Source organism: Acomys minous (genome assembly GCF_964271855.1).
Source record: "Acomys minous genome assembly, chromosome: 16".
Lineage (NCBI taxonomy): Eukaryota > Metazoa > Chordata > Mammalia > Rodentia > Muridae > Acomys > Acomys minous.
This window is the reverse complement of record NC_140498.1, coordinates 95,166,405-95,189,441: the sequence shown is the minus strand read 5'-3', so window position 1 is coordinate 95,189,441 and position 23,037 is coordinate 95,166,405. Positions and strand designations below refer to the sequence as shown.

The window sequence follows — 23,037 nt, the reverse complement described above, 5'->3', positions numbered from 1 at the left end:
CGAGGTGACAGTCTGTGACTTAGGATCAGCGCAGTGTCTTTTATAAGTTTTGTTTTTCTTCTTAATACAGCACAGGGTTTGTCAACTGTGTCGACTTTTGAGGAAATCTGCCGCCTTCTCACATCAGTCGCAGCTGTCCTCTTCCTGCTTTTTGGCTTGTTTATTGCTACCCTGACCTCTCTTATTCCGTTCCCTCTGCTAACGCAGGGCTTGGTTTCTTCGCTTTAACCTAATACCTTGAGGTCTATCACAATGCTTATTTAAGGTCTGGTTTTCTTAATTTGTCGTCATAGACCTTCCTTCTTAAGCTGCTTTCACTGCATTACAGAAGCTTAATGCGTGCTATTCCTGTTTTTACTCATCTCGAGGTATTTTCTCCTTGGCTCTGGCCCAGCCCAGGGAAATAAAGAGAAATAAAGAGCATCGGTGGTATTTGACACGAAGCAGAAAGGACTTCGAATAGAAAATGACTGGGACGCTGGGAAACGCAAAATGGGATCTCAGGCCCTTCCTTTCAGATATGCTGCAAGTTCAGGCGCGAGTTCTAAACTTAGAACTCGCTCTCTATGGGATTAGCTCATGGACCAGGCAAGGTCAGCCAGTGATGGAGGCTCTTGAGCGCCTCTCACGCTCCTCCATCACTCATCGCGGCCAGAAGGGGCGCTAGAGCACAGAACCCAGATAAAACTGACTCCGGCTCCCACCGGTGGGCGTGGCCTCCCGCCCTTCTGGCTCTGGTTGGCCAGGCAGGGCGCGGGGGCGGGGCTGAGCTTTCCGGGCGTTCTCTTCAGAACAGCCGCTGGCTCAGCCAGGTAAGCTCTGCGCTGTTGTTTTTTAACAAAAATCTTAATCCTTCGACTTTAGAGGGCGCTGGAGCCAGATGTTGGGGTGAAAGTTTGCTATCTTAGAGAGGCGGAGAAAGACCCTGTGTAAGACCCCCAACACGGTGGTCTTAACGTGGAGACCCCCACCAAGAACCAGCGAGACCAAGGTTCCGGTTGCAACACACAAGAGGCTTTATTGCAGGGGGTCGGGTACCCGGGCGTTTCAGTCTCTGGAGAGGCTGGCGCGCTGAGCGAGTCTTTCGGGGGGCCTTTTATAGGGATTTTAGCGGGAAGCGCGGGTACAGAAGGGAGAAGCATAGTTACAGGGCTCTGATTGGTAAATTTAAATGAGGCGAGGTTATGGCCCGGTCATCAGATGGGCTCTAGGAACAGGGGAGTTTACCCGTTCTCTGGGCCAGGTGGCCGACCATAAATATCTTGTTTGACATGAAGTGAGGTTATGGCCCGGTCATCAAATGGGCTCTGGGAACAGGGGAGTTTACCCGTTCCCTGGGCCAGATGGCCAACCATAAATATCCTGTTTGACAAGGACAAACTGTTTCTGTTATCTCAGCATGCTTTTATTTTTCTCCTCTGGGCCCCAGGCCTCATCTTATCCCGGGAACCTATTATTCTAGTCTTGCCTTGCAAGATAGCGTTACTGCTGCTATGCTTGCTATGGCGGGTGCACAGGGGAGGGGGTCTTACATTCCCCCCTCTTGTTGTAAATTGAATGAAATCTTTCATTTAATGACCTCTGGTTCTACCTGTTGGAGCTGTTGGTATTGTTGGGTTAGAACCAAGGCCTGTACAACCGATAGGCGGTCTCGGATGAATTGCATCAGTCTGTTAAGGATGCAGGGCCCAAAAAGTAGGAGCAGGATAATAATTAATAAAGGGCCCGTTATGGTAGATATTAAAGTGGTGAACCAAGGAGCCTTATTAAACCAGTTTTCATACCAAGTTCATCCTGATTTAAATTGCAACTGTCGCTGCTTGAGCCTTTCTTGCAGCTTAGACATACTATCTCTGACTACTCCTGTATGGTCAGCATAAAAACAACATTTTTCCTTGAGGGCTGCACAGAGCCCACCCTCTTTCAGGAACAAGATATCTAACCCTCTACGATTTTGGAGCACTACCTCGGAAAGGGAGGTCAGGGACTGTTTTAATGCACTAATGGATTTTTTTTAATGCTTGAAGGTCTGCGTTCATGGCCTGCTGTAACTGCTGAAAATGAGCAACCTGAGTGAGAGCAGTAGTCCCGGTTCCGATCCCTGCCGCAACCCCCCCGACTGTTAATCCTCCCAATAGCAGTGCCAGAGTGATGGATATTGGCTCTCGAGGGTAGCGATTGATCCCCTTAAAGTGGCGATATAGGTCGGAGGGGTCATGGTATGTGATCTTGGGGAAGAGTTGAATCAATACACAGAAGTCCGAGGACATTTTAAGGATGGATGTCGTGACGCATGGGGTTAACCCAGTGTTACAGGCCCAGTAGGTCCCATTTGGGCCGGTAAGGTACCTGGTTTCTGAAGCTTTCGGAGTGCTGGTCAAGGTGGTGTTGCACAGAGATTTATGGGACGAGGGGACGGTCCCTAAGCAAGTTCCCTTCCCGAAGATTTCAGACAGTGTGAGACGGTGAGGGGTATTGGAGAGGCACCTATTGTCTGGGGTAGAGGAGTTAGTAATGCTGGCCATAAGGGCAATCCCCTCGTAGTAAGGGGGTCGGGAGGTGAGACACATCCAACATTTCTCCGTCTTTTCCGGGGAAGTATAGTTCAAGGCCTGGTATGCCCCTGTAACCAGGTCTAAAAGTGGGTTTCCTGTATTAGGATGTGATTTCAGGGCAGGGAGGGTGCTAGGGCCCATTGAATATGGCATCGATGGCGTGGGTTGGGGTAGTACCTGGGGTCTTGGCTGGGCCTGATGTGGCTTAGTCAGGACAGGGTTCGGGCCTATAGCCAGAGTGGGAGCTGTAGTCAGGGTTAACTTGATCTTAAAAATTAGTCCAGGGTCTCTTCCTGGGGCATATAATCGCAATCCCCAGTTGTTTCCCTTAAGCCATTGGCGATCTTGTTTTCCTTTCTCTGTAAACTTGATGACCAAAGGGTTGCAATAGCTATTTTGGCAAGGCTGAGGGCAGTTAGGGTCATTGGTGCTATTTTTCTTTACCGTGATCAGGTCCCAGCTGGAAGAAGGGTTCCAGTAGGCCTCGCCTGTAGTCTCACAACCCCATGAAGCACAATAGAAATCAGGGATCCCTCCACACTGACGCTTAAGCTGTCGAGATTGACCTTGCCCCGGGCATACATAGAACTCGGCAGACCGGAGATTAGTCCGGGTGTACTGGTTTGAACATCCATAAAGGTCGGAGGGTATATGGATGGGGAGAGTGCCTGATGATGTGCTGCCCCCAGAGCATGAAGTCTTACCGGATTCAGGGAGATTAGAGCCAGGGAGCCAGTCAGATGACTCGGCTGCCAGCTTACAGATGTCTGGTGTCAAGTCCGGCCACCAGGTCCATGGGGGGTGCAGCGCAGTGATCGACCAGGTGGTGTCTCCTTCATTATTGGTTACCTCCCAGGTTTGTTGTACTGGGATATGAGGGCTGGCGGACGGGGTCCAGGGGAGGGTTAGGAGGAGAACAGTGAGGGTCATGGGGCGAATTAGGTTCGGGAAAGTCTTATCTTTAAAGGGTTGTCGGTCTGATGTGCTCTCCATGTGATCCCGTCTGTGTCTTTGGCCGCCTTGACGTGAGCAGCGTGGATCCATGTGGCAATTCCGTCAACCTTGAGAGCCATCGGGGTAGTCAGGAGTACGGCGTAGGGTCCCTTTCAGCGGGGTTCGAGGTTCTTGGTCCGGTGACGTCGGACCCAGACGTAGTCTCCAACCTGGAATGGGTGAGGGGCCAGGGGCTTGTCAAGCTGGTCTTTATAAGCGCGGGCTAGGGGTTTCCATACCTCATTTTGCACCTCTTGGAGGGCTCTTAGGTGTGCCTGGAGGGAAGGCCTGGTGGCGAAGGAGCCGATATCTGGGTCAAGGAAGTGAACAATAGGAACATGTGAACCGTAGACAATCTTAAAAGGAGTAAGCCCATGTGGGCCAGGGGTGTTCCTAACCCTGTATAGGGCCAGGGGTAGCAGGGCCACCCAGTCCTTAGTGCCAGCTGTAAGCGTCAATTTGGTTAAAGTCTTTTTAATAGACCTGTTTATGCGTTCTACCTGTCCTGAACTCTGGGGTCTGTATGAACAATGTAATTTTCAATTAATCCCCAATAGTTTGGCCACCTGCTGGCTTACCTGGGAGACGAAGGCTGGTCCGTTGTCGGACCCGATTACCTGTGGCATCCCGTAGCGAGGGAAAATATCATCTAAAAGCTTTTTGGAAACCACCTTGGCTGTCTCATGTTTGGTGGGGAAGGCTTCAGCCCATCCTGAGAAAGTATCTATGAAGACCAGCAGGTACCGGTACCCGTATATACCTGGTTTGACCTCCGTGAAGTCAATTTTTTAATGAGTCCCTGGCCGGTGTCCTCGGACCCTAGTTCCTGACAGGTTCAAGGACCTGTTATTATTGACCAACGCGCAGGGCCGGCAATTGTCAGTGGCTCTCTGGAGGGCCTCCTTTTTTTCTAAGAGGTAAAAGTCCGTCTCTTTTCTCTCGAGGAGGGTCTTCATTTTCTGAGCACTTAAATGAGTGAGCTTATGGAAGTAGTCAATCAAATAGTCTCTTTTGAGGGGATGACTACCTTGTCTTGATACCGCCAATGGTTGGGGCCTTCAGGGAGAGTGCCCACCTTGTGAAGTCTCTCTATGTCGTCGTTGGTGAATTTCCAACTCCGGTCCTGCTGTCCTGGCGCTCCGGTGTCCTCTTGTAAGGAGAGTGCCTCGAGAGTGTCGAGGGGTCTTGTAGCGGCTTGGCGGGCTGTCTCGTCAGCCAGCTGATTACCTCGAGCCTCAGGGGAGTCCCCTTTCTGGTGGCCCGGGCAATGGATGATGCTGAGCTGTGGGGTAAAAAGAGGGCCTTCAGGAGGGCCAGGATTTCAGTCTTATTCTTAATTTTTTTACCTTCTGAGGTGAGGAGTCCTCGGCGCCGATAGATTTTTCCATGTACGTGGGCCGTGGCGAAGGCATACCGGCTGTCTGTATATACTGTTAGCTTTTTTTTTTTTTTGCCAGTTCCAGGGCCTTGGTCAGGGCGATCAGTTCAGCACGCTGGGCGGAGGTCCCTGGGGGCAGAGGGCTGGCCCATATTACCTGGTTGGTGGTGGTGATAGCCGCTCCGGCCCGTCGTGTCCCGTTATCCAGGAAGCTGCTCTCATCCGTATACTAAACGAAGTCTGGGCGAGGGAGAGGCTGGTCAGTGAGGTCAGGGCGGGTTCCGTGGGTTTCCGCCAGGACTTGCTGACAGTCATGATCCTCGGGCCCGTCTGGGAGAGGGAGCAGCGTGGCAGGGTTGAGATTGGTCATTGGCCCAAAGGTGACTCTGTCCGAGTCTAAAAGCATGGCCTGGTAATGGGTTACCCGGGCGTTGGAGAGCCATCTGTCTGGGGGCTGCCGGACCAGGGATTTCATGGCATGGGGCGCCAAGATAGTAATTGGCTGTCCCATGGTGAGTTTATTAGAGTCTTTAAGGAGTAAGGCGGCTGTAGCAACCATCCGTAGGCAAGGGGGCCAGCCTGCTGCCACGGGGTCCAGTTTCTTAGAGAGGTAGGCTATAGGCCTTTTCCAGGGCCCCAGTCTCTGGATTAGAATTTCCTTGGCGTAGCCTTGCTTCTCGTCAATGAACAGCTCAAAGGGCTTGGTTAAATCGGGCAGCCCCAGTGCGGGGGCTGAGATTAAGGCAGTCTTGATAGCCTTGAAGGCCTGTTGATGGGTGGGCCCCCAGGTAAACATCGTTCCTGGCTTGGTAAGGGGGTACAGGGGAGCTGCCATTTCTGCGAACCCAGGGATCCAGAGGCGGCAAAAGCCCGCTGTTCCTAGAAATTTTCTGAGTTGACGGGGGGACCGCGGTGGCGGGATTTGGAGGACAGTTTGTTTTTTAGCCGGGGTGAGCCACCTCTGTCCATCCTTGATGGAGTAACCTAGGTAGGTCACTTCAGTCTGGCAAATTTGTGCCTTCTTGAAAGAGGCTCGATACCTCAGCCATCCCAGGACTTGTAGGAGGGCGTGGGTTTCCCGTTGGCAGTTCTGCTTAGAGGGGGCTGCCAAGAGGAGATCATCTACATATTGGAGCAATATGAGGTCTGGGTATTGTACCCTGAAGTCGGCCAAATCACGGTGTAGGGCCTTATCGAACAGGGTGGGGCTATTTTTAAATCCCTGGGGCAGCCGTGTCCATGTTAGTTGCCCTGAAATCCCCAATTCGGGGTCCTTCCATTCGAATGTAAAGAGAGGCTGGCTGGAGGGGTGCAGTCTTAGGCAGAAGAAAGCATCCTTTAAGTCCAGCACAGTGTACCAGACATGGTCTGGGGATAGCCCCGTCAGTAGATTATAAGGATTGGGGACAGTAGGATGTATGTCTTTAACCCGTTTGTTGACTTTTCTCAAATCTTGGACCGGCTGATAATCCCCCGTCCCGGGCTTTTTAACAGGAAGCAAAGGGGTGTTCCAGGGAGACTGACAAGGAGTCAGTATGCCTTGGTCCAGGAGTCTCCGAATATGAGGCCGTATCCCCAGGTAGGCTTCCTGGGACATAGGGTACTGCCGAATAGAGACTGGGGTGGCAGAAGCCTTAAGGTGTACTAATATGGGGGGCTGTTGGTGAGCTAGGCCCATTTTCCCAGTTTCGGCCCATGAAGATGGGTAAAGGGCGTGCCAGTCTGGGCTAGGGGCATCGTTCCCAGGGGGGTCAGTCTCATACAGTCTGTATTCGTCTTCTAGGTTTAATACTAAAGTCTGAATAGGCCGCCCTAGTGGTCCTGTCACATACGTGTGCCCTTTTTCGAAGTGAATTTGGGCCTTGAGTTTGGTTAACAAGTCTCTTTCCAGGAGGGGATATGGGCAGTCCGGGACATGAAGGAAAGAATGTGAGACCTTACCGGTTGCAAGATGTACTTTCCTCTCGGTAGTCCAGCGGTAAGGCTTCCCGCCAGTCGCTCCTTGCACCCAGGCAGTCTTTGTTGTCAGGGGCCCCGGTGCGGTGGTGAGGACGGAGTGCTGAGCTCCCGTATCCACCAAGAAGGTGACAGGTTGCCCCCCCACATTCAGAGTTAGCCGGGGTTCAGGGGGTGCTCCTGACCCTGACTTCTTCAGTCTTCTAGGTTGAGGAGAGCCGCGGAGGGGGGGGGCCCTACGGGGCCCTTTGGGACGTCTGGGACAGTCCCGTACCCAGTGGCCTCTCTCCTTACAATAGGCACATTGGTCCTTATCCACAGGGGCTTTTCTCCGTTCTCCCTGGCCCTGACTATCCTGGCGCCCTGAAACTACGGTGGCCAACAGTTTACTCATTTCCCTATGTCTCTTTTTATCTCTAGCATTTGCCCTTTCTTCCGCTTCTTTTCTCAATCTCTCTTCCTTTTCTTTGGACTCTTTCCTAAGCCTTTCTTCTTTCTCCTCCGGCGTCTCTCTCTTATTATAAACTTTCTCTGCCTCCTTTAAAAGATCCTGAACTGTACTCTCCTTGAGTTCTTCCAATCTCTCTAATTTGCGTCTGATATCTGGGGCAGATTGCCAGACAAAGGACATGGCCAGAGTGGTGGCCTGGAGAGGGTCCTCAGGGTCATATGGAGTGTAAACCCTGTAAGCCTTTTTCAGACGCTCAAGAAAAGCTGACGGCGTCTCATCTGCTTTCTGAGTAACCATCTTAACTTGGGCCAAATTTGGCGGCTTTTTGGAGACCCGCTATGAGCAGCTGGCGATAAAGACGTAGGTGGGCCCTACCTTTCTCAGTGTTGAAGTCCCAGTCCGGTCGTTCCAAGGGGAAAGCACTGTTGATTTTATTTGGCAGCTGGGTAGGCCGCCCATTAGCTCCTGGGACGTTCTTGCGTGCTTCCAGGAGGACGCGCTGCTTCTCTTCGGAGGTGAGGAGCGTCTGTAGGAGCTGTTGGCAGTCGTCGCAGGTGGGTTGATGAGTGACTAAAATAGACTCAATAAGGGAAGTTAACCGGGAGGGATCCTTAGAGAAAGGAGGGTTATTGTTTTTCCAGTTATAAAAATCTGAGGCAGAAAAGGGCCAATATTGCATCTGGCCACCTGTGCCAGCCCGAAGGGGGAAGGCCTGAGAGGTCTGGGGTGGAACTTCGCGCCGGCTACGGAGTCGGCCGGCCATTGGTGAGGCCTCGGGCGCTGCGGCGGGAGCAATATCCTCAGGCGGCCCCGGCAAGGGAGGAGCCGAGGGAGTCGGGGGTCCGGCCGGTGAGGCTGGGCCTGGGGCCGCTGGGGCCTGATAAGGGGGTGGTTCCTCGGTTAGGAGGTCAAGGAGGGGCCCCTCGTCCGGAGGCAAGACCTTAGGGGGGGGCGGACAACGGCGGGATAGAGACCGGCCCCAGAGGGGGCCGTCGGAGTGGGGGCCAGGGGAGGGGCTAAGGCGGGCGTGGTAAGAGAGGTGGGGATAGGAGGGGGCTGAGTGAGGAAAGGTTTGACCCATGGAGGGGGGTCACGAAGGAGAGATTCCCAAGTTATTATGTAGGGGACCTGGTCCGGATGACCGTGTGGTCCAGGGTCCATAATTTTGGACTTGACCTGTAAAATGAGAGAAAGGTTAAAGGTGCCATCTCATGGCCACCCGGTGTTAAACGTGGGCCATTCGGCGGAACAGAAAGTCTCTCATTTGCCCTTGCGGACTTTCACTGACAGATTGTGTGCAATGACACGGACCTCTTTGAAATGCTGTAAGGTAAGGGTTAATGGGGTGGCAAGAGTCTGACCCATGGTACCAAAAATATAAAACGAAAGACAACAGAGGAAAACTAGACACAAAAGACCAAAAACAGCCTGCGCGGGACGCTTGCGCCAAAGCGAAAGTAAAACAGAGGTTGGAGATGGCTGCTCGTCTCCCAGATGGGGCGAATAGCCTCTCAGATGGGCCGGGGCCCCAAATAACCCTGGGGCAGACAGGGTTCTGGTGGGACGGGGAGTCCCTACGGAATCCCGCCGGGACGTCTCCCGGGGGTACAAGGAAGAAGTCCGAGTCCGTCAACTCCTTCTAGTCCTTGTCAAGATTCAGAGAGTCTGTACAGACGCCGGAACACGTAACGGTCAACACGAAGACGGGACAATAACAACGACTGAGCCGGCCGACACAAAGGCTTACCTCCCGAATTTGGGTCGGTGGTCCCTGGGTGGGGGTCTCTATCTCGGTGGGACCTCCAAATGTAAGACCCCCAACACGGTGGTCTTAACGTGGAGACCCCCACCAAGAACCAGCGAGACCAAGGTTCCGGTTGCAACACGCAAGAGGCTTTATTGCAGGGGGTCGGGTACCCGGGCGTTTCAGTCTCTGGAGAGGCTGGCGCGCCGAGCGAGTCTTTCGGGGGGCCTTTTATAGGGATTTTAGCGGGAAGCGCGGGTACAGAAGCGAGAAGCATAGTTACAGGGCTCTGATTGGTAAATTTAAATGAGGCGAGGTTATGGCCCGGTCATCAGATGGGCTCTAGGAACAGGGGAGTTTACCCGTTCTCTGGGCCAGGTGGCCGACCATAAATATCTTGTTTGACATGAAGTGAGGTTATGGCCCGGTCATCAAATGGGCTCTGGGAACAGGGGAGTTTACCCGTTCCCTGGGCCAGATGGCCGACCATAAATATCCTGTTTGACAAGGACAAACTGTTTCTGTTATCTCAGCATGCTTTTATCTTTCTCCTCTGGGCCCCAGGCCTCATCTTATCCCGGGAACCTATTATTCTAGTCTTGCCTTGCAAGATAGCGTTACTGCTGCTATGCTTGCTATGGCGGGTGCACAGGGGAGGGGGTCTTACACCTGCTGAGCTTCCTACTCACCCAACGTTCCCAAAGAAAAGGAATTCTCCTTCCCCACACTGTCTAAAACAAAACAAAACCCCTTATATTGGATGTCCCTCCCTTCTACTTCCCATGGGTCTCTCTATCCATCCTCCTGACTTCCTCATACTCTCTATGGTTTTCTTTTCCTATGTTCACTCCCTGTCAACTGGTTGCTTGCTCCGCCTCCTGACTATGGTTGACTTTATTTAATCCTGTTTACAATACTCAAGCAGAGAACTCTTGGATTAAAGATGTGTTCTAGGGCTAAGCCACGTAACAGATTTTTCCAGTAAACAATACGATCTTGGAGTTCACAGTGTGATCAAATATCCTGCAACACTGTGTATCATGTGCAGACTGTTCCCCTCACTCAATGGTCCCTTGGTGCCGGAATGACTGCCTGGAAAGTGTCCTGTCCTGTGACCTTGCTTGAAGGGGGTGGAATCCTGGTGCACTTTGGGACTCTGGGCTCAGCCCCATAGGAGTCCCTAGGAGTTCTCAGGGATTTGACAGCCACCTGCAGTGCCTAGGATCCCTCGCCCTGGGCGTCATTTGCTTTGGGAGTTTGCCAAGGAAATCAAGTCCATGTCGGGCAGATAGTGTGTGTGACCTTTAACCTGGCGAATGGGCTCCTCCTTGTTTGTGTGTCTGGGGAGGGGCAGGCATTGCTTTGTCTTTTATTGGTGATCAATGTCAAGACAAGTGGCCACAGAACGAAATTGTTTTGTGACTGGATTCATGTATGGGTTCCGGTAGGTTTGGGGGTTTTGTTTGTTTGGCTTGGATTTTCAAGACAGGGCTCCTCCATGTAGCCCTGGCTGTCCTGGAACTCATGGTCTAGACCAGGCTGGCCTTGAACTCAAAAAGATCTGCCTGCCTCTGCCTTCTGAGTTCTGGGACTAAAGGTGTGAGTCACCACCACCCAGCTGTGTTCTGGTAGTTTTAAAAGATTGCTACGGGGCTGGAGAGATGGCTCAGAGGTTAAGGGCACCACCTGCTCTTCCAAAGGTCGTGAGTTCAATTCCCAGCAACCACACGGTGGCTCACTAACATCTATGATGAAATTTGGTGCCTTCTTCTGGCGTGCAGAGGTACATGCAGGCAAAACACTGTATACTTAATAAAGAAATAAATCTTTAAAAAAAAAAAAAGATTGCTACAAACCACAAAAAGAGTTACTTAAGGGTGGTGCATTCCTTTAAACCCAGCACTCAGGAGGCAGAGGCAGGTAGATCTCTATGAATTTGAGGTTAGCCTGGTCTACATAGTGAGTTCCAGAACAGGACTGTTTGGAGAGACACGTCGTAGTAGTAGTAGTAGTAGTAGTAGTAGTAGTAGTAGTAGTAGTAGTGGTAATAATAATAATAATAATAATAATAATAATAATAATAATAATAATAATAATAATAATCACTTTCCTCAAGAGCTTGGGTGGACAGAGAGCTACCTATAATTCATTGGTCTAACTCAGGTCCTGAACCTGTCATTGCAGCTGAAGAGATGGAAGATGCTAATTGGCCCCTGGATGGTATGTATGCTCTTGGGGCAAGACTGTGTGAACATCCTGGGTAGGAAGACTCAAAGGAAAGGGAGCAGAGCCTGTGTCTACCACCATCGTACTTTTGAATTTCAAATTGGTAAGAGTGATTTCTATACTATATTTATAGTCTACTTTTTAAAAAATCAGTATAAAGGACAGTGGGTTTAGGGGGTGGAGAAAGATCTCAGAAGATACATCACGACCACTTGTAACTCTAGCTTCTAGAGGATATACAGCACCTCTAGTGGCCTCCACAGACACTGCACTTATATAGCTCACACACACACACACACACAGACACGAACGCACGCACACACACATGCGCGTGCATGCATGCACAAACACACAGAAGGTGCTGGAGAGATGGCTCAGTGGCTAAGAGCACTTGCTGGTCTTGCAGAGGACCCAGGTTTAGTTCCCTGTATCTACATGGTGGCTAGCAAACATCTGTAACTCCAGTACCAGAGTATCCAATGCCAGCTTCTGGCCTCTATGGACGCTGAAGGTATGAAGGTACCTTATATATCGAGGGAGGCAGGAGCTCTCACTTGAACCCAGAGCTCATAAGTCAGCTTGTTCTGACCCCGTCTCTTCTGGAGCAGAGTCCCGGGACACAGGTGCGCCACTCTGCGCACTCCAGCTTAACGTGGGTAACAGGAATCCTGCTAGTGCTTCTCTGCAGCGCAGCTGGTGCTCTGCCTGCTCCTCTAACCTCTGCTCTGAGAGTCTCCTGCTTCTGTGGACACTCACCTTCCACTGGCTTGGCCTCTTCTCCATGTTACCGGCTCAGCCCACTCTGCGAATGAGAATATCAAAAGCAGTCGTGGACTCACAAACACAAAAGGCCACGGAGAGAAGCGTTTTACTACGCCTAATCCTGGGACACCCAGGAAGGCAGCGCAGGGGAGTGTCTCCCAGTGAGCTGAATAGCCTGCTTATGCAGTCAGAAAAGGGGGGTGTTTGTACCAGCCACAGCCGATCCTTCCGTGAAAATTGCGTTTAGAGCTGTCTTGGCGCTTCTTCCGCACTGGTGACAGCAGCCCCTCTGGTAGGCTGGGTGGAAACGGCTGCAGGGAAGAGGCACGAGATATTGGAAACAGTGGTAGCTGAGGTTGTACTTTCTGAAGCTGGAGTTGGGGAGGGGAGGGAAAAAGGGAGGAGAGGAGAGAGGAAGAGAAAATCCTGGAGGAGCACAGGTGCTCATCTGTCTCACAACTGACCCCAACACTTAACTTAGTTTCCTGGTTCATCCAGTGAACATTCATTCAACATAACATACTACGATTCTGGACAAAACAGTAAACAAAACCAAAATCACTGCCCTGGTGGATCCTACACACACACGCACACGCACACACGTACACACACCACCCCCAGATAGGGTACTTCTGTGTAGCCTTGGCTGTCCTGGAGCTGGCTCTGTAGACCAGGATGGCCTCAAACTCAGAGATGTGCCTCCTGGGTGCTGGGATTTAAGTCGTGGGTCACCATTGCTCAGCTGCATTTTTGTTATTTTTGTTTTTGTTGTTTATTTAAATAAGAAAATAAGCATTACATTTGTCAAATGGTGATAGGTTTAATGCGATTGAATTAAGCAGGACGCTGGGTAGGGTGAGTTTATTTTGAGAGAGGGGAGAGGCTTCAATTTTAGAAAAAGATGTTCAGGATACGGGGTCCTTGAGAGGGCGTGTGTAAAATGGGAAGACGGTGTCTGTTTCTCGGGACTATGGTGGCGATTTAAAACGAAAATGCATGGGTTTGTAAAGCAAAGCCTTCACAGGGAAGGTTCACGCGAGCGCTTGCCACAGCGGAACGTTCTGGGCGGAACGTTGGTCCCCGCGGAAGGTGGCCAGGGTGGAGCTTTAAGCCCGGGCCACTCCGCACTGGCAGAACCTTGTCCGGTCCCCTGCCCCTCCTCCGCCAGCCGCGTCTAGTTTCCATGGCAACCTCGGGAGCGGAGTGGGACGTCCGCGGAAAGGGTGCGATTAGGGGCGGGGCTTGAGGCGGAAGCGGGGTGCGCACCATCCGTGCGGTGCAGGCTCCGGAGATGCTGCGTGCGGGATGGCTGCGCCTGGGTGCTGCGCTCTGCAGCCTCCTGCTGGGCCGGGCCGAGGCCCCGAGCCCCGGGGCGCCGCCGGAGCGGAGCCGTCCCTACGCGGTGCTGCGTGGGCAGAACCTGGGTGAGCGGGGCGGGCGGGCGGGCGCGGGGGGCGGGGGGTGGGAGCTGTCTGGCCCGACGGCCCTCGCGAAGCAGGTCTTCTTGCTGTCAGCCCCCAGCTTAAACCCTGGGAGCCGGCGCCGGTTCCCTGTGTGCTGGCGGCACCTGCTGGAAGCCGGAGGCCTGGGTTCCTGCGCCGCGGTCCAGCTCTGTGTATCCAGGCTAGGCGGCAGGGCTCACCCTGCATCCCTCTTCCTTTTAAATAGGCCCGTTCTCAGAGATGGCGTTTGTAACTGACAAGTTTCAGCGCTTCCTGCATACCAACTGTTGTGCCCAGCGCTGTTTACGTGTATTCTTTCTGGGCCTCGGTGTAAGCTGTGAGAAACGTAGGGCTTTCAACCCTCTTTTACAGAAAAGGAAAATGAAGCCCAGAGCTCAGGGATATTCGGGTAGGAAGTGGTCAATGCCAGTACTTGAATCTGGGATTTGTTGGGGCTTGAAACAACTCTGGGGGAAAATATCTGTTACGTACACCTACACACAAACGGGAGTGCGTGACCTCGAAAGGAGCCCCGGTGTTTAGCTGGGCAGCCCTCAGAGTGAATCTGTCCTGCTTCAGCCGTCCCGTCTCTCCTCATTAGTACATCTGTGTGTCTGTGAAGTGCGTGGCCGCGTGGTATCGTTTCTGGGTTGTCTTTCAATCTGCTTGGTTTCTCCCGTGTCTAACGTACCACTAAGTTCTCACGGGTCTCCAGCCTAATCCTTGAGAGCTGGTTTTGTCAGCCTGGATACTCCTGACACCTCAGACAAACACCTTAGACACACAAAAACAAAAGGGTTTGTTTGTTTGTTTCAAAGCAGGGTTGTGAAGTTATTGCTGCTTTGGCGATGAGGCCCTTGTCCAGGTTCAGCTAGCACAGGACTGGCTTGTTTGTCACATCTTCCGGTTTTAAAGATGAAGTAGGGCTCCCCGGTCCTGTCATCTCCCATAAGGAGGAGATGCTTCTTGGAACAGAGCTAGAGGATCTGTTTTCCCAGCTAATTGGATCAGTCTTTGCCTGCAGCCTTCCAAAGGCCTTTCTTCATACTTAGGACCTGACGTCCCGTGTTGGCCCCGCATACGTGTGCACAGGGTACATACTTGTTCACCCACATCCCTGCGCCACACGCATACACAACCCTTTGCCAGCTGCTTCTCAGCATGGTTCCCATGATGCTTTTCTGCTCACTGGCTCGTTCTGGCCTCAAGGCCCTTGCTTTGCTGACCCCTGGGACTGCCCTAGCCCGCCCACCCCGCCCGCTGTTGCCCACCCTCTCATACTGTATTGCGGTTCTTCCCGTGTCTGTGGGGTGACTTGAGTAAGTGCCTGACTATGGCTGGTTCCTGGCACCCAGTGCAGTAAACACCGTCGGTGCAAGTAGCAGTTGGAAAAGCACTGTCTTTTAGTGGAACCCCCTCGAGGTAACCTGTCTTCCCTTTGCAGTGTTGATGGGAACCATTTTTAGCATCCTGCTGGTGACCGTCATCCTTATGGCATTTTGTGTCTACAAGCCCGTCCGTCGTCGGTGACAGCCACATAGGAACAGCCTGCAAGTTTCTGGGACAGGAGAAGTTGTGTTGCATGGAGACATGGAATCAGTACTTCTGGGAAGTGACCTTTGATCCGAGCGGGTGGAAAATGCTACAGGGTTTATAGAAAAGTGTCTGTCAGTGGTTGTTTCCCCAACATCAGTCATTGCTCCTGAGTCGGTGGCATTGTGTTTGTTTTTGTTTGGGTGTACTGGTTAAAAGTGAGGCCTGAAGCTCCAAGGTTCCCTGTGAAGACTCGTCCACTGCAAGGTTCCCTGAAGGGCCACCAAGAGGAATAATCACTAATAATCACTAATGCTTGACGTTGTAAGAGGACAGTGTAGCGAGCGTCCTACCATTCTGGCACAGTGCGTCAGCCACACACGGGGCAGCAGGAGGGCTCAGCAGGTGAAGGCACTTGCCGCCAAGCCTGGCTTTGGTTCCTGGAACTCACCTGGTAGGAGGGAGAACCGACCCCTCGGGTTGTTCTCTGACCTCCACACAGGAATATAAGTAAAAAGAAAAGCAAACACCACGTTTTTGCTCTACTGAATGGCCCCCTACAATACCCTGGCCCCAAAGCCGGTGCTGATTGTGGGGTGCTTACCCATCATTCCTTGCTGCACTGGCGCTGAGCCACAGCTGCATCCTAGGTCTGTAGTCGTGTGGCCCCTCAGCCTGGGAGGCTCTGGGTTGGACTGGACTTGTCTGTCAGAGGAACAGCTCCACCTGAGTCAGACACATCGATGTCCCTCTCGGCCGTGCCCTCCCAGATGGGAACCTTTTCTCCCTGGTGTGGAAGGCTGGACCATGTGCAGGCTGCTGTGTTGACAAGACTCTGAGCTTTTCATGTGCTGCTGCTGAACCAGATTTTCCCTGTTGATACTTCCACTGTTAGAGAGTGGTTATTTATTTTCAAGCTGCTAGAATTCATTTTGTTATAAAGTTGTTGTAATGCCTGTGTGTTTCCCCTCTGCATAGCACTGGCCTTGTTTTGTTTAACAACCTGCACTGATGTGAATTAACTGATAAGAAGCACTGTAACTGTTGGGGTCTCGGCTGTAACCTGGTAACACTGAGCCATTAAAATGTCAATTAAGATTAAAGAGGAATCCAGTCCGCTGTTTCATTCCTCATTGTCTTCCCAAGTGCTTAGTGCAGGGTGTGCTGTCCCGATGGTTCACTTGGTTTGTTGCTTTTGTAGAGAACCCAGGCTTGGTTCCCAGCACCCACATGGTGACCCCCAACTACCTGGAACTCTAGGTCAGAGGGTCTGATGCCTTCTGACCACTGGTGGGCACCAAGTATACATGTGGTGCTCAGACCTCCACAAAGGCAAACACTCACTTACACAAAATCCTTTAAGAAAAATTGAACAAATATAAAAAGGAAGAAAGAAAATGTCAACATAAGGCTCTGTGTGTGTGTGTGTGTGAGAGAGAGAGAGAGAGAGAGAGAGTCTGGCCTGTGCAGTGGGATTTAAGCACGTTACATGGAGTAGTAAAGCTTGAGTCACAGATGCTCAGGCCGGCGGGGGTGGGGGGTGGAGAGCAGGCCTGTGTTTCTGTTCTCAGCACAGCAGCGCCAGCACTCTGAAGTCCCAGTGACAGGACATGCTGAAATGTAGGAGACATTGTCACAGGCCGCCCTTCCGAGAGGTTCCAGGTCATCTGGAGAGATGGCTCAGCTGTTACGAGCATGCACTGCTCTTCCAGAAGACCAGAGTTTGATTCCCGGCACATAAGGCAGCTCACACCCACCTGTAACTCCAGCTCTGGGGCCCCTGCCTGAGGACAGCAGCACTCATGTGCACATGCTCTCTCCTCGGACACTCCCGTGATAAAAAGTAAGTGAATAAAAAAAAATAGAAATTGCCAGGCCTGGTGGTAGTGCACACCTTTAATCCCAGCACTACGAGGCAGAAGTGGGTGCCTCTGAGGAGCTCCTGGCCAGCCAGGGCTACAGATGGATCCTTTTTCAATGCAAGGAGTGAAGGTCATCAGACTCAGCCAAGCTGTCCCGATATTACCTGTGTAGCCAGCGGAACGGGTGACCAAACACAGGTGCTATTGCAAACACCTTTTCTTTTTTCTTTTCTTTTCTTTCTTTTTTTTTTTCAGAGATGGTTTCTCCATGTATCCTTGGCTGTCCTGGAACTCGCTCTGTAGACCAGGCTGGCTTTGAACTCTGGGATCTGCCTCCCAAGTGCTGGGATTACAGGTGAAACACGTGTCTCTCTGCATTGAATTTGTCTCCTGGTGCTGCTTGGGGTCTGGGGACACTGGCGCAGTAAGTAGTGACATGGTTTCTACCTGGACTAAAGTCAGTTGTGTGGTTTTTGGTTTTTAAAGACAGGGTTTCTCTGTGTAGCCTTGGCTGTCCTGGACTCACTTTGTAGACCAGGCTGGCTGCGAACTCACAGCGATCCACCTGCCTCTGCCTCCCTGAATGCTGGGATTAAAGGTGTGTGCCATCATGCCCAGTTTGGACTTCGGTCTTAAACCCACAGCTATTTCTACACTTAGGTGTAGGTAGCACTTGGGCCTCCATCACTCACTGGCCGCCGGTCAGGAGCAGCCTGAGCCCAAGCTGCTGCTAACATGTTCCTGTCGTTACTCAGGCCAGCTTTCCCCTCACACTTCTTCATGCCGTGTGACAAGACTGGAACAGACTGGGTACAGCAGTGCTTCCGGGCAGAACGCCCCAGTGTCAGCTAACTCATTAAGTAATCCATGGCGCACCCATGAGCCTTTAAAGGGGATGCGCACGATGTCCTTGTGGCTCAAGTAGTGCTCACCCCCAAGGGGAGCTGCTCTTCTCGGATTCCGAGAACACCAAGCCCCACTTCTAGAACCCTGACATCATCACTCAGCCACTGCCTGTTTTAAGGCCCAGACTTTCACCAGAATGCCTTAAAAATAGCCACCACCACCTCACCCCAACCCCAGCACTGTGCCGCTGAGGAGTGAGTCTGTCGATCCATCAGCAGTGTGGGTGTTGGTCTGCCTTTTCTTCTAGAGGGTACCCCACTTCCAGGAGGCACTTAGAGAGGATCCAAGTGGCCCAGAACTGGATGAAGTGTTGACCGTGCCCTGGGCAGGAAGGCTGGGGTGGTGGTGCCAGGCACTGTGAGCAGAAGTCACTGGAAGACACACTACAGATGAGGCAGGGCCCAGGCAGGTGGAACTGTGAGCACCCTCTAAGGAAGTGTATTTATTTGCGATTTAAGAGAGAACACATGGGAAAAGCTCAACACGTCGGTGCGGTGCTTTTAAAGTCTCTTTTCACGTGACTTCCTGGGGACACAGTCCGACTTGAGGAACGCAGAGCAATGGGCGCAGACCCGGGAGCCGCCTGGGTCCCCTTGGTGAGGCAGCGCGGACAGACCGCAGTTATTCTTGTCAGGGTCTGCTCACAGACCACCACGCCGAGGAGGAAACAAATGTGATGCCCACATTGGTGATGTGATGACGTATGTGCAGGAAAGAGTTTTCGTCGGCCCATGACAGAAAAAGGCAGGTGGCTATGAGGAATTAAGATCACAATTCTTAGCTGGGCGTGGTGGCGCACGCCTTTAATCCCAGCACTCAGGCAGAGGCAGGCTGATCTCTTGAGTTTGAGGCCAGCCTGGTCTACAAAGGGAGTCCAGGACAGCCAGGGCTGTTACACATAGAAACCCTGTCTCCAAAACACAAAAACAAAGTCACAATTCTTTGTGTCTAAGAACATTTTACTGGCAACACTGTTATCAAACAGACATTCCTGGGAACGGTGGATTGGTTCTCTTCCAATCCCAAAGGAAGCCTAACAGGAAACAGACAGAGGAAGGTGCTGTTCACCACGTGATCAGCACAGCCTGTGGGGTGAGTGCCTGCACAGATGAGAGGTGCAAGGGGCCCTTGGCTGCACTCCCCAGAGGTCAATCTGTTATGCAGTAGGTATTGACAGGGGGGATTAGACAAAATAGTTAACTACTAAAGGTATCCAAAGAAGGCCTGAGAAAGTGGTTAAAATGTATAACCTTGTATTGCTACTGATGGGAGTAGTCAGCTTTATATCTTTTAAAAATAATAAAAAGATTCTGTTAAAAAATATATTTATCCAGAAAGATGTTGATTTGAACTCTAAAAAGCAACGTGGAGTCCTCACTTTTCCCTTTTGGATGAAGAGCCTCCACTCCGTGTTAGCGCCTTTCAGGTTTCAAGTGTGTCCTGTCCTCTCTAAGGCCACGCAGCCGGCTCTCCAGGCTGGGTATCCTTCGAGGGAGCAGGTACGTGGTGCTAGACTCTCCGCTGTTCCAGCGGGCTGGCCAGCTTGCCTGCTCTGAGAACCAGCCATGGATTCCCCTAGCTGCACCTCCAAGGACAGGATTAGCTGCCTTCGGTTCCGCCTGGAGGATGCTGCTCTCAGAGGAGCTGCCCTTCGGATTCAAATCAGGTCCTCGGTGTGTGGAGTGAGGCGGTTTAAAACTATTAGTAATTTTTAAGGCTAAGGCAATATCCGTGGTCATTTGAATAATTTGATGCAAATAGTCAGCTATAATCTAAAATAGATCCTGTACATATCCTCTTAGCTGGGGCGAAAGGCCTGGAGGAAGGTAGGACGGGAGGAGTAATGGCAATACCGTGGGGACCCCACAGGAAGGGGAGATGAGGGGGTCAGCACACCCCGTCTCTTTGGTGAAAAGGAAGGAGGGGCGCAAGCTCTTGCCCACTCTACAAAGGCTGCAGCTCTCCCGTGGAAAAGCACCCTGACTGCAGTGATGCTCGCGATCACTTGTGGCTATGATGCATCTACGAGCCTGCAGGGCTTGGCGTTTCTGTGTAAAGCTGGTAGTAAAAATGTGACCTGCAAGCCAGGACAGCTAATGGAAGGTGACGATGCTCCCCTCCCCTCAGCGTGGAGATGGGGAGTCCCTGGTCCTGCACCTCTACATGAGGAAAGAGCAGCTGCTGTCTGCGGCAGTGCAGGCCCTTTGCCCTCGGGTCTCAGCGACGCTGCAGTCCGTGCCGCCCAGAGCCTCTGCTTTGTGCAGCGCTGGGCAGCACTGTCTATTTCTCTGTGAGTGACAGCTGTAAGACTTGCTGGAGTTCAGCCTCTTCCTCCTGGAGCCTCAGCTCCTGTTCCGCCAGCTCTTTGGCAGACAGCTCCATGGCCAGCTGCAGGTCAGTATCGAAACAGCTGGATTCACCGAGGGCACCCGGGCATGGACCTTCCAAGTTGGTCAGGAGGCTCTCCTGGATAGCTCTAGGGTGGAGGATGGGAGAGAGTCATTCCTATCCTGGGGACGGTGCCAGCAGCTCGTTTCTTATGGTGACTGAGAGCACACTGTCCCCAACACTCCCGATACATGATGCCGCCTACCCTGCGGAGGCGGAGGTTCTGGGCCTGTGACCAAGCTATGAACAGACCTTCGTCTGTTTGAAAGCAAACTGAGGTTTTGACCTGTAGCGCTCACGCATGCCTAACATACAGGCAAAGGCTGAACGACTGAGGTTTCCCTTAAAGGGGTTTCCAGCTGTTTCCGTAGCTCTTCCCCAGCATCTTTAACACGATGCATATCCTTGCCCAGACAGGTCTGCACTCACACATTCACAGAAGGTGAGCCAGTCAGAAAACATTTACCCAAAGCTTTGCCACAAGCAGCCCTAACCTGGGAGCCCAGCACGCGGTGCCCTCATCAGGTCAGAGCTGGATTAGTGACTGACCACAAGAGAAGCAGCCCGAGAGCCCCTTAGAGCTCCCACTCAGCCCAGCCACGCGGATGGCCACACATCAAGTTCCCCGGGACAACCCAGGTTTGCCAAAAGCACGACATTACCTCTCATACTGGGCTTCATAGCTGTGTGTGTGGCCGATCCCTCCATTTGACGCCGGTTCAGAAAGTTCCTGACAAAAACAAAGGACGGGTATAAACACCCCATAGAAGAAACAGTTGCCAAAAAGACAAGGAAATGAATGTAGTGAGAACAAAATACGCAGTGTTCACAGTTTGTCACTGACAGTGCTGTGTGGCACAGGGCATCAGGGCCACCACCTCCTCAGACCCTACACAGTTCCAGTCTAGTATGAGCCACTAACCTAGGACAGCATTAAGCGACTGAGGCAGGCCATGCCTTAGGGACAAACTGAGACACTCTGTGGCATTCGGTGCCCTGGACACTGGCTACTGTCCGTGTCACAACTTAGAGTTGTCAAGGTTTTTATAGCTATTAGGAGAGCAAAGCTAAGCTCACTTGCACAGGGAGAGGAGGGGCTGACAGCTGTGTCCAGAGGCTGGATCTTCTACAAGGAGCTTCCCAGAGGCAGCAGTCCAGCTGCCAAAAGACTAAATAACCCTATCCACCACCCTCCCCCCCCCCCAAAAAAAAAGAGAGAGCTGGAGAGGTGGCTCAGTGGCTAAGGGCACTGGCTGCCTTCCCAGGACCCAGGTTCTGTACCCGGCACCCACACGGCAGCTCACAGCCATCTAGAACTCTAGCTCCAGGGCCACCAACACCATTCGGGCCTCTGCAGGCACCAGGCACAGACATCATGTGGGAAAAACACCTATACACATTTTTTTTTTAATGAATGGGGGGAAAGGACAAGAAACGAATCTGAGGGTCTGAGGTAGTGGAGAGGGCAGGGCCGCAGTGCAGAGACACTGTGCTCACACCTCACGGGCTCTAGTTTCACCCAAGAATTCCCAGCATGCTCTGCAAATCCCTACTGGATGGACAGTGGGAGAAAAGAAACCCTGAGCCAACAAAGGGACAGCAAAAACCCAGGACACCGTTCCATCCCAGGCCGCAGGAGACCAAAGAGAGAAGGAATAAAAACAGTGCCGACAGTCAGGCCGTACAGTTTTCTTTGTCCGCATGGTGAAGCCAGGGGCAGTAGACGGCAGAGCCCAGGCCCTGGACTTTCAAACAGCCGGGGTCTGGAGAGGCAAGCACGTAGCCTCCATGCTCTTTCTTAGTTCTGATTTTGCCTGAGATGCCGAAAGCACTAAGGAGACTCCTTGGAGTAGGGAAAAGTCACGAGTGAGCCACCACTGCATCACACCTTCGACTGAGCGCGCATTCCACCGTGACTGTTGCCTTGGGGAGCTGGGATGAAAGCCCACATCGCTACTTCACAAACGCAGCACTTCAGTGCTAGAAGGCTATGAAGCTCCACCATAGCTACAGGGGTGACCTCGGCTAAGGAGTCTATCTGAAGACACCTTATGAACGACGCCAGCTGGGTGATGTAATGGCTCTCCCAGGCAGCCAGCTTTGAAATGACCCGCATGAACACTGGACATACAAGCAAGCAAGCCCTGGACCGTGAGCCTGGACCTCGGGAGATTGCCCACCAGGCCCCTCCCTCCCGGCCCCGCCCACCTGGCTGCGGCTGGACTCCAGCAGGCTCTGCTGGATAGCAAACTGCATTATTTCATAGTCCTCATCTTGCAGGTGCACGCTTCTGCCATTGTTCTGAACGTGGTAAGATTCCGGGATTTCAAACACAGACTGATCAACCTCGAAGTGTGTGACCTCGGAAGCTGAAACACATTCGTTACAGTCAATTCAGATGATTCTTTTGAGTTTTGTTTTTTTTTTTTCTTGTTTTTTGAAAGAGTGTCTATTTAACTCAAGCTGGCCTAAAACTCAAAACCTATCCCAGGCTGACACTAAGGAACACATAATCCTCTTGCCTCAGACTACTACTGTGTGCCTTCCCTGTGTTTGGGGGGTGGGGGTGGGGTGGGAGCGTGGGTTGTCTCCTTGACTGTTCTTCCCCCCTGACATGGGGAATCTTACTGTATTATTGCTCACACCGACCTCAAACTCAGGAACTCAGCAGACCCTCACGCCTCAGCCTACACATGTGGTGACCACGGGTGGAGTGCACTCAGCTCAAGAACATTTCAAATTAAAAAGACTGAAGCCGGTAGCCAGGCACGGTAGTGCACGCCTTTAATCCCAGCACTCAGGAGGCAGAGGCAGGCAGATCACGAGTTCGATGCCAGCCTG

At 52.2% G+C, this 23,037-nt stretch overlaps 2 protein-coding genes and 1 long non-coding RNA gene across 4 annotated transcripts in view; 2 read left to right on the top strand and 1 right to left on the bottom strand.

The window, feature by feature from the left end:
* The first annotated feature begins 252 nt into the window (after nucleotides 1-252).
* LOC311585840 lies at nucleotides 253-18,100 on the top strand. The gene is made up of 3 exons (XR_014775365.1): nucleotides 253-812; nucleotides 11,262-11,406; nucleotides 17,158-18,100. It is a non-coding gene; the product is annotated as an uncharacterized lncRNA (long non-coding RNA).
* Nucleotides 13,291-16,149, top strand: LOC311585839 (uncharacterized protein C12orf76 homolog). The gene is made up of 2 exons (XM_084761453.1): nucleotides 13,291-13,489; nucleotides 14,952-16,149. Exons 1-2 carry the CDS (start codon nucleotides 13,357-13,359, stop codon nucleotides 15,035-15,037), a joined length of 219 nt encoding a protein of 72 aa, XP_084617579.1. The 5' UTR covers nucleotides 13,291-13,356; the 3' UTR covers nucleotides 15,038-16,149.
* A 646-nt stretch (nucleotides 18,101-18,746) lies between the features above and the next one.
* Nucleotides 18,747-23,037, bottom strand: part of ANKRD13A (ankyrin repeat domain 13A) — a 35,284-nt gene continuing 30,993 nt past the window's right edge. For both annotated transcript variants that reach the window (XM_084761405.1, XM_084761406.1), the window contains exons 13-15: nucleotides 22,405-22,565; nucleotides 20,859-20,926; nucleotides 18,747-20,284 (exon numbers count right to left, since the gene is read on the bottom strand). In XM_084761405.1, the coding sequence (XP_084617531.1) occupies nucleotides 20,089-20,284; nucleotides 20,859-20,926; nucleotides 22,405-22,565 (425 nt within the window). In that variant the 3' untranslated portion in view covers nucleotides 18,747-20,088. The remainder of the gene's footprint in view (nucleotides 20,285-20,858; nucleotides 20,927-22,404; nucleotides 22,566-23,037) is intronic.